This window comes from Molothrus aeneus, chromosome 4 (genome assembly GCF_037042795.1).
Source record: "Molothrus aeneus isolate 106 chromosome 4, BPBGC_Maene_1.0, whole genome shotgun sequence".
Taxonomy (NCBI): domain Eukaryota; kingdom Metazoa; phylum Chordata; class Aves; order Passeriformes; family Icteridae; genus Molothrus; species Molothrus aeneus.
In genome coordinates this window covers 23,864,783-23,875,943 of record NC_089649.1, presented here as the reverse complement: position 1 = coordinate 23,875,943, position 11,161 = coordinate 23,864,783, and the positions used below count along the sequence as shown (strand labels likewise).

The 11,161-nt window shown below is 42.1% G+C and overlaps 1 protein-coding gene across 1 annotated transcript; it reads right to left on the bottom strand.

Moving 5' to 3' along the window:
- Window positions 1-792: 792 nt before the first annotated feature.
- On the bottom strand, window positions 793-11,056 carry SARAF (store-operated calcium entry associated regulatory factor). The gene is made up of 6 exons (XM_066548087.1): window positions 10,909-11,056; window positions 10,127-10,302; window positions 8,507-8,897; window positions 5,338-5,446; window positions 3,707-3,825; window positions 793-3,178 (listed from the first exon to the last, which is right to left on the bottom strand). Exons 1-6 carry the CDS (start codon window positions 10,982-10,984, stop codon window positions 3,153-3,155), a joined length of 897 nt encoding a protein of 298 aa, XP_066404184.1. The 5' UTR covers window positions 10,985-11,056; the 3' UTR covers window positions 793-3,152.
- Window positions 11,057-11,161: the final 105 nt, after the last annotated feature.

The window sequence follows — 11,161 nt, the reverse complement described above, 5'->3', positions numbered from 1 at the left end:
TCTGACCTGGCAGCTGAGTCACAAGACAGAGCAGCACAGAGAAAGCTTATCTCTGTCCATCTATTTTTTTTTTTTTTTTCATCACATGCTTCATGGAAAGTCAGCTGTAAAACCAGGAGTTTTGTTTCTGTAATGAGTTTTAGCTTTGTGTGAGGATGGAAGCATTGTCAGAGTACAAGCAGTTCTGGTCCCAGGTCCCAAACAGAATTGCAACTATCTACAACAGCATTTAACAGTTTGAGCATTTACACATGCCTTGCAACTATGAAGCTCCTGTGAAGATGCTGCCAGAGCCCTGCCCAGGAGCAGAAGGGAGACTTGGACCTTCCAGATCTGATGCTCAGGAAGGAAGCTCAAGGTCTCAGAAGTATGAGCTCTAAGCTGCCTTCCACGAGTTCTTTTCACTCAGAAGCATCAGCAGCATTTGATGAAGGAAACACTGACAGCAGAATTTGCAGGCCCTCATTTAACCCCAGTTTACAACTGCCAAGACATTGAACTCTCTGTGTAGACCATGTCTCTGTTCAGCAGTGACACATCCTCTGTGTAAGAAGCCAATACATCAGCTTAGGCTATCCCTGTGTTGAGTTCTGCTCTGCCTACAACCAGAACAGCAGCAGTGATCATAAATTCTTTTGAAGGGTTCAGCTCACCACCTTGTAAAACCAGGAACATGCTGACATAACAGAGCTTTTCTGCAGACTGAGATCCCAAGCCCTGATGTACAAGAAAGCCTTCAATCCCTTATAGGATTCAGTATTTTGTTACTGAAAACATAATCAATACAATAACTCTATTCCCAGTATTGGTTTATTTTATTGAAACAACATACAGCTTACCCACTTTGCATCTGGGGGTAAAGGATGATATTATTTACCCAGGAAGTGGATGATGAGACAGAGAACTCTGAGAAAACAAACAATGCCATCCCTGCAGGCCTCAAGACAGTGATTTAAAGACAAAAATACTCCTTATTCACCTATTTCATTCCTTTATCAGAGGGAAGGGCAAACATATCCAAACAGATTCAGAAGCTATAGTAGATTTATGTATCAGATTTATTTTGCACATTTCATGCAGAAACTATAAATACATAAATACAAATGAAAACATTGTCTAAAACATTTCATACCACACTGTAATTTAAGAGCAAACTTTAGCTTCCAACTACTCAGTTAGAAAAAATCCAGTTTCACTGTTATGCAATTAGTTGGCAAAGCAAATATTGACTGTGACAAGCTTAACCTGCATTCACTTAGAAATAAGTAAGAACTCCATATTTAAAATATATTCTTCTGCTACACTTTGTTATAAAGAAAAGAGATTTACCATGGACTTCTCATAAAAGGCAGAGCTTTCTAGGAGGCCATGAGTAAGGTCTTTGTCATTTCCCTTTTTAGGTTCACAGTTATTTTTCCCCAACCCTCAGGTAGCTCTGAGAAGCAAACCACTATTTCACCCTCAAGTTATTCTGAATGTATCAAATGAAATTGATAACACTTTTAGTACAAGAACTTTTTCATGAAGCACTTTTTCTGGCTGTTGACTTCATAAAGATTTCTGGGATTTGCTGGTTTGGTTTGCTTGTATATTTTTTTCTTTTCTTTTTTGAATTTCTCTCTTTTGGTTGCTTAAATCATACACTGAACTTGGGTGTTAACATACGAACTAATGTTCTATACTCATGAATGGACATGGCTGCTTTTCCCTGAGTTCTGCTGAAGTCACTTTCTTGGACTAACCAGACCTATTTAATCTCCTTCTGGAGATGCAACCTGTATCAGCTGAACAGTGTCTTGCTTTTGCTGTAACAGCTGCTATCAATTCCCAACACAGTATTTTCCCAAGGCTGAAAGACAGCGCTTCTCTGGCTGCTGCCAGCATACATGAGCTGCAGCCAAAAACACTTCTACACTCTGCTAGGATGGGCTCTGCACAGGAGCTGGTGATCAAGCACCCCACTCTTCACTCTTCCCCTCTCCCACAATCCTGAGAAATTTCTCTGCTTGTTATCCAGCAATGCCTCTTCCAGGAGAGAATAAGTCACCCAAGAACTGTATGACACTTCATAGAGGCACCAAAAGATCATCACAGAACAAAGCAAGGCCTCTCTGCTTCCCACTCTTCAACAGCACTTTGTTTTTAAAAAGCACATTTGGGAAAGTTTACATGCTGTTAGACGTCCAACTTCTTTCTTAGCTTGGCATCAAGGCCTGCTGTGTCCCAGGGATTCTATCATCTCTGCAGTAAGAACATTCCCTTCCCTTTTGCAATGAGCACCTTTTTTACTGTGCCCTGGACAGGTGATCTAGCAGGACAGACCATTCACATTATAAGTTTTCATTTCATTGCCAAGCCACCATTAAAAGGAAAATCTGTGGCCTCAATGCAGGCAAAACATCTGTAATCACTTGAATTTAAATTACCTCAGTCTTCCAGAAGAAGGTCAAGATTTCCAGGTTACTTATTTATTTACCCACATTAACTTATAGACAAAGTTCCCCAGGTGTGCAGAGTCACCTTGGATAAACTCTATAACATGGAGAATCCATGCATCTGCACATTTTTGCTCCAACAGTCACATAGCACAGATACAAACATACTAATGTTAATTTCTTTATACATAGTTTTGCTCTTGTCCACTGAGGAAGAACTCCTACACTTACCTGAGTAGCTGACTGCACTTACAGTAAAGTTCACATTAATTCTGCAAAGGCAAACAAAAATAGCTTCCAAGAACAGCACTCCTTACATATCAGGTAGACGCTGGACTACCAGAAAGGAGGAAAAATATTATCAGAAATTCTGGACCAAATGAAATGAAGCCCAGAACATGAGTAGTAAGATACAAGCTTTGAAAATCTGGTAAGGCTATCACTGGGGCCTCAAGTACAGACAGATACACGGTCACTGTAACATCATTCTTCTTAACCTGGATGAGCTTTTTCTGTAGGGGATGCTGATCTGAAATAGTGGATGTTCCAGCACCTGTCATACCCTAAATAGCAGTGAGAGTCCACAGAGAAAGTGAGGAATTCTTTGCCTAATCCTTCATAGCTCATATGCATTTTTGAAGTATACTACTATTAAAAGAAGCACAAGTACACAACAAGATTTAGTTCAATCGCTCTGATGTAATAATGTTAAGGATTTCATCTTCGCTTCGTGCCCCCAAAGCCTGCAAAAAAAAAAAAAAAAAAAAAAGAGTCAGCTCCACCATGGCCTTTCCATTGAACTCTCTAGTTCTAAAAATGCTAAAGGTGGCAAGGGAGATGAGGTAAACATATCCACATGAAGGAGAACAGCAAGCAACTGTGGGCTGACTGGCCTGGAAACTATTCTGCTCTTGCAGATTAGACAACCTGCATTCTACAGAGAACATGTCTGTGCATGTTTGCTAGAGAAGAGTACACGAAGTGCTCATCAAAAGGGAAAGCCTTAAACTAATGCACCTTGCCAGTGAAGACAAGCCCGATGCTGATGCTGCCATGCCCACCACAGGTCTGTGGGGAATTTCATGCCCCACAAAGCTGCCCTACTTCCATAGGTTCCATAGGGAATGGAAGGAAGGGACATTGTTACATGCCATCTACACCAACTGGTAAAATAAAACAAGGATGCCTGTTGAACCGCAGCTAACATCTGCATGTTTTTCATAGGTCAAAGTCCCTTGAGCTTCAGGGAATTAAAAGGTGCTTTGCCTTACCAGAAGCAGTTCTTGTTCCTGAGCTGCTGCCTTCTGTGGAATTCCTTGAGTGCCCATACATAGGTGGTACAGCTGTGGGATCTGTCCACATACTGTGATATGGGGAACGCGGCTGCGCTCTGCCATGAAACAGAATAGAAGGAAGGCTTCATTAGTCCCCTTCGGAAAAATTAAGAAGACACCATTCCAAACAAAAGAACTGCATCTCCAAGGGAAAACTGTAAGCAATTATTTCAAAGCTATAAATATTCCTATTTAATGTATGTATTTAACACATTGAGAGCAAGGACATCCACTGCTGTGATTTCATAATCTGTAGACTTTCAAAAGGAAATTAAGCTTTATTCTTCAGACTAAGGAATTCTAACAACTGCAAATGAGGAAAATTTTCTTTCTGAAATTTTGACCTCAAATTCCATCAGACAAGAAAGAAGTTTGAAATCTGAAGTTTAAATGCATTTTGGCATCACCTACATCCCAGCCATGTTTGGCAAGAGAAAACATCCTTTTGTTAATTCTTTTGAAAAGGTCATATCAGTAACACTAACATATCATGGTCCTTGACTCACTCACTTAAAATTACTTGCTTCCATGGATATGGAATTTCCTGCTGTTGAAATTTACAAACAGCTCTCTCACACTTCCTGGCACCAGCATTTTGCAGCACATAATTTCAAAAGCCTAAAAAACCAAATTAAACAATAGTGGACCAAAGACTGTTTTAAACAAAAAGAAGCTCAAGTTAGGAGGTTTGTTTGTGTATTTGGACTTAGTTAGATCTCTAATCTTGAGCAATAATTTGTGCCTACTGAAATGGGGGTGTGTACAGAAATCAGGGAACTAACCTGTATGTAGATACTACATAAATAGAATGCCTCAACACAAGAGTCGTGTATTTAAGCCTTAAGAAATACCAGGCCAATAGAAACTTTAACACATTATACCTTAGAAAAATTCTTAGCTGAATTAATATAAGGCTTCTGTTATTAAAAATAGCCCACAACTTTACCACATAGGTGCTTAGCACTCCTGTCCATATATCTTACTCTCTAATCTGTTACATTTCTACAGGAATAGACTTGATACATAGGCAAGTCATTTGATAAATAGAGAAAACTGCTTATGATCTGAACATTCCCTGCAGGAATCTCATATTTTCTCCAGTGAAGCCTAAAATGGCAGCAATTGCTCTCTTTAAACTGTTAATCTAAAAATGATGCATTCTGAATGTCTAAAAGCCTATACCAAATATGGTCATCCAGACTTATTTTAGGAAAGATGACACTGATACAAGAGATCCATATACAGAGTATTATATGCTTAATATGACTATGTGCGTTTTAAGGCATTCTGCAGATAAATTGTTTAAATGCTCAATTTAATTTTGTAGGCCATCATGCCAGGTCAGAGGAAGCAGAATGAAGTACCTCAGTCTTTCAAATTCTGCCTCAGAAACGTGTTTGAAATGTCTCTGGTCCTGGAGCTGCAAACAGCTGCCCAAAATTCTTCTAGTGATAGGATTTTATAACTTGAATGACACAGGTCTGAAATCTTAAAAACAATGTCAAAAAGTACATGGCATACCCCCTGAAAGCTTAAATGCTTAAAATCTGATAGTATGCATATTTTACCTGTGACTGCCTGCTAAGTAGCCTAGCAAGCCTCCTGCTCCTAATCCAGTCCAAAATCCTGGTCCTGAACTGGTTCCATGATGGGAATGAGTTCCAAAGCTGTTGTCATCTTAAACAAAATGAAAATAGGAAGCATAAGTTAGTAACAGACTAATCCTCAGGCCAGCTGATGCAACAAAATTCTCTCCTGTTAAAGATAATGGAAAATTAAACAAACTGGTCCTGATTTCAGCAGATTTTCGATCAAGCTTAACTTGAAAGGCCTCATATTTCAGAAAGCAGGACACCCCATATAAACTAACACTACTATAAGGAGTTTTATGTTAAAAATCTGCTTCCACTTCATCTCACAACCCTGATGTTTGCAAAACATGGAAAGAGTCCCTGCCTTGTCCCTAAACAGCCAAGTTAGAGTAAAAATAGAAAAAGAAACTAAGAAAGAACAATCTGCTGAAGGTCACCGAGCAGGCCAGAAGCAGATGCAGGAACACAAATCAAGTAGGTAACAGTGCAGAGTGAGCAAACCACAAAGACACAGAGCTCCTAATCTCACTGAGCACAGCTGCACAGTTTGAGTCACAGTGGCTCAGTGTAACGCTGACATTACTGGTATTGTTCCTGGTAATCCTAGTCTGGCACTTGTTATCAAAAGCCAAGCTAACTGCAACCACATTGCAAAGTTTTCATTATGCATGAGTCGCCAAGCTTGACAAACACCTTGATGAAAGTGCAAGCATTTCAAGTAGGTTGTGGGGGAAGGAGAGTCACAAATTTTCTGACTTGTGACCTGCACATAACATGAGGTTCTGAGCCAGAATGAATGTTTTCCATTTAGAAAGAAAAAGAGAAAATACAAACTCAAAGTAGAATAATTTTTCTGGTCTAGCAAAAATCATGGATGCAAGAATAAGCTCAACTATGGGTTTAACACAAAAGGAAGTATAAAAAAAACTGAAGATAGCATTAGGGACTCCCTAAAACATGCCCACCTGAACAATTGGGCCAGAGATGACGTAGGTAAAAATCAGAGGGCCTGGTTTGTCTTCAAACTGATATGGGTTGTTTGAAGTCATAGAAGATAAAACAATATTGAAATAATCAGTTTCAGTCTAGACTGGATTTGATATTGAATTTCATTTAGAATGTGTGGGGAGAAATATAACCTCTCATTGGGATGATATACTACTAAATTATGCTGATTTGGAACAACAACAACAAAAAATTACTTAATTTGCTGCAAAAACAATGTTAATTAGAGATGAACCAACTCATTTGTTCAAAAGCACCATGACTGAACACTGACTCAGAAAACTAAGTAATTTTTTTTGAAATAGCAAGAGTAAACATTAAGAATCATGTCAAACAACTAACTGAGAGAAAGCAGAATTTAATTAAGATAGTCTAGCTAAACAAGTTCCACAGGACACATTCTGCATGTTAAGGGGATTTAAAATGAGGCAAATTAAATATTAACTGCAATATGTGAACAACATTGCTCTTTGTTACTGTCCAGGTTTCCAAAGACTAATACATTCCTGGAACACATGGACATACACATTCAGAGATGTGCTTTTGCTCTGCTCCCACAGTGTAAGGCAGACACTGAATGCATGATGTAGCCTAACACTTCGTATTTTTAATCTGGCTCCACATTTCAGTTTTCCTCCTTACTTTGCCTGAAATGCAAAGACAAATCATTGACATGACTTATTAAAAACATCACAAGCTAAGCATTATATGGTTCCCAATGTGTATCTTAAGTGTCTAAGTTTTCAGCAATCCTCAAGAAAACATTCTCAAGGCCCTGCCTTTGCTAGATTTGTGACTCCTGCAAAGAAAAATGCATTGGGGCAATTAACTGACAGGGAACCGAAGAGAAAAAAATGAAAATAACCCTTCATTGTTTCTCCTGTGCCCAGTGTGACAGAGCTGTGTGTCATGGCCAGGGCTCCTGCTGACCACCACAGTGCAGCCAGTGCCATGCCCACATATGGCCACTGATGCCCACGCAGCACAGACAGACAGTCTGATGTAACCACATGCAAACCAATTTGCAAAGCCAACAGAAGCAGATTCCCTGTAATTTTCTGGTGCAGGTACAGCTGAAAGTTTCTGCTGTGCACGCCCTGCACAAGGGTATCCAAAAGAATTACACTGCACCCTCTGTTGGCCAAGCTGTTTGAACAAAACTCGGAGAAAGCATTAATATGCATTATTAAAATATAAAATTTTGACAAATAAACCTAATCCTTGCTACATATTTCCTTGCCAAAACCCCTTCTCTATTAACAAAAACCAAAAAACCAAAAACAACAACAAAAAAACCAAACCAACAAACAAAAAAAACCAAACAAAAAAACAAAGAAAGAAATTATGTAACTTGTGAGAATGTGAGAATGTAATTTAGTTCCAGTGCTGTGAGCAGCTTGCATGTTTACAGGGTTAACTGAGTTAGTCAGACACCAGATGAGTAATGTTTATTTCCCTGAGACACTATGATGGCCTAAGGAAGACAACTTACTCTGTGACAGAAGACACCAGTTTTCTGGGAAAAGAAAAATTGCCTCTTTTCCCAGCAGCAGCCTTGTCACTGCTTTTGTAATTTTCAACTTCAGATGAAAGGCCACACATGAGACTCAGATGCTGTACCCTCTAATGACAGTTCACAGACACTGTCCTCTGCTTTGGGAACCAAATCTTTCAGCCCTGTTAAACAGAGGGCTGGTACATGATACTCAACCCCAACAACTGCTTGGTTAATGAAATCAGGGCTGAAAGGCTGTTCTGTAAAGTTTCAGAGTGCTCCTTTGGCATGGCTTTGTTTCTGGCTGTGTAAGAACATTCTCTTTTCCAGATTACCTAGGACAATTATTCTCCCCATCACAATCCTGCTATTTCACAGGTGATGAAAAGAATGCTTGCAGAGCACGGGGAGGTAGCTTTGCAAAGGTTCAGAGGGCAGCATGCCCTGAAAGCCTGTGGAAAGCCAAGCCCTTATTTCGTCTTTTGAACAAAGAGCAGAACAAAAGGTGGCTGTAGGCTCTGCAGCCAATTCGGCAGCTGCCTGCAAATGCTGTGGTTTTAACTCTATCCCACTTTCCCTTACCACAGATAAAACAGGACAATCCTGCTTGCTCTTTTGAATACTGTAAATGGCTCAGAGCCCTACCTGTGAAGGTGGACTTAAAACCAGGAGGAGGAGGTGCCTGCTGATTCTGCCAGAAGGGCTGAGAGAAGCCATCACTGCCCCCAGAACTCTGCTGAGACTGCTGGTTGCTGAGGAAGAACTTGTAAACTCCAAAAGCAAGAAGGAGAAGAACAATTACAACAATTGCTCCAGAACCAGAATCAGAATAATCTTTGCTTGACTGGTAATAGCTAGAGCCAAAGCTTCCAGAGTTCTTCACTTTCCTTGCACCTTCTGCAGTCAGCTCTAGCTTGAACAGCAAACTACAGGAGCCTCTTAGTATGTAAGGATCATCCGGGTAATCGTAGCCCTCGCAGCTCACTTCCATTTCTCCAAAACGGTAGGCATTTTCCAGGTCTGCTTTGCACTGCCACTGAAAAAATAAACACAACACAAAGTAAAACATACTGCCCCAAAGATGAAAACACCCACCTGCTTCCCCACATACACCCTGAAATAAAGCTGTAACTGCTAACAAATCATCTATGGGCCATATGTAAGAAATCTCTGTGTGCTCCTATTTTGAAAAGGAGTAGGAGTTTTATGTTTAAATGAATTTTAAATCCTAAAACTTAAAACAGATATTATCTTTCAGAACACTGAAGAACTGCAGCTCTGGAAGATTTAGTCTTTTCTTCACTGAATACATTTTTCAAATATCCCTTCCTGAGATACAGCAATACTTCTAAAAAATGTGCTGTACCCTGTGCAACAGCTACGTAATAAATGCCTGTCCTGTGCAAACTCATGAAAACATACCACGTGAGCCTGAGATCCAGGGCACTTATTGTGTCCATTTGTGTCTGTGCAGAAATCAAAAGAAACTGGGACAAACATCATTAGGCATCCATATGCAACACTTAACAATTATGTTGGGGATTGTCTGGTTGAACACAGGTGGATCCTCAGGCTCACGTTCCCTTGAGGTACTCAAACAAAGGGATCTCTAATGGCACGTGACATGTATTTTGGAGAGGAAATAAGAAAGTCGTTGTCTCTAAATTAGTAATTCAGTACAGCAGTACCAACTGCCAATTTTGATTGTTCTTTCACAATACTGTATCAGTTTTAGCAAATACTTTCAGCCTTGATTCCTGGTTATCTATTGACAGCAGCCTTTTTAACAGCTGAAAGTCAAGACTATTTACTGACTAGCACTCACACCCTAAGGTGAAAGCAAAAGTCAGGCAAGTCTGAAATTTAGTTTCTAAAAGGTAGAGCTGAAGTGAAGCACATATTAAGAAGACCTTTCCATGCTAATAAAAAATGGAAATTCACAAGCAATAATTCAAAAGCATCCTCCAGGGTTCGCAAGAGTTTAATTTTATAAACTCGAGCACTATTTTATTTAAAACCAACAAAGGTTTGCTATGCCGTGCTTTTACATTAGCTCCTTCAAAGCTATATGAAACATATAACTACAGTAGTTCTGAAAAATCCAATCCTAAAAGTATTTAGGTCAAGTTTTTAGTGCAAGAGTTCATCTAGCAAAAAGAACTAACCTGAACTGACACCCTAGCTCACTACTCTTCGCTCCTTCAGAACTTCCCAGCTTGGGGGAAAGCGATTTCATAGAGAATTTAACAAGTTTTAAACAGTTACCTGTACATCGTAGCCATCCCATCCTTTGTTGTAGCACTGCACAACCTCAGGGACACGGGAACACCCCGCAGAGCCTCCCGTGCACTGCAGCTGAGGGACCGAGGCTGTCCGCCTGGATGTTGTGTACCGCCCTCTGTGCAGAGTGAGCGCCTCAACATCCCGCAGCAGAACCTTCCCTGAAACAGGCAGCACAAGGAATTACAGAATCCATTAGGCTGGGAAAGACCACAGTGATCACCGAGTCCAACCTCGATAAAAGAACTCAATCAGCCAGACCACGGCACAGAGCGCCACGTCCAGTTTTTCCCCAAACACCTCCAGGGACGGTGACTCCACCACCATCCTGGGCAGCCCATTCCAATATTTGATCACCCTTCCTGTGAAAAACTTCTTCCTGCTGCTTGTCAGCGCTTGTGCAGGTGCACTCCCCTTGGCTACGAGGGCCTGCTCTCAGGAGAAGGCTGCCGATGGAGGCCGAAGGGAGCAGTACGCCCGCATCTTTACGGGACGAAGCTCGCACCAGACGGAAACACGGCAGAGTTCCCCATTTCCTCCCGAGGCGGCTCTGGGCTGCGGCCACTGACCGCGGCGCGGGATCACTGCTCCCACACAAGCCGGTATGGAGGGAGCCCAAACCCCACAAGCCCTTCCTCCCCCGTGCCGGCCGCCGCTAAACCGGTAGCACCGCGCAGTGCCGGGCCGCGAGGAGCCGCCGAGGCGCCGGCAGAGGCGGCAGGGGGGGCCGAGGCCGCGCTGAGCCCCCCGATCCCCGCGGGTCTCACCCGCTCGGTCCCAGCCCAGCGCGGGTCCCGCGGCGGCGCAGAGCAGGAAGAGCAGGCGCACAGCGAGCCCCACCATGGCAGTACCGGGCGCTGTCACCGTCACCCAAGGGAGCGGCGCCCCCGCCGGAACGCGCGGGACTCGGGGAGAAGCCCCGCCCCCACCGAGCCGTGGGGCCAATGGGCGGCGAGGGTGTGGCGCTGCGTGAGGGGGCGGGGCTGCCGCCGCGGGGCCTGCGCGCGCTCCACGTATGAG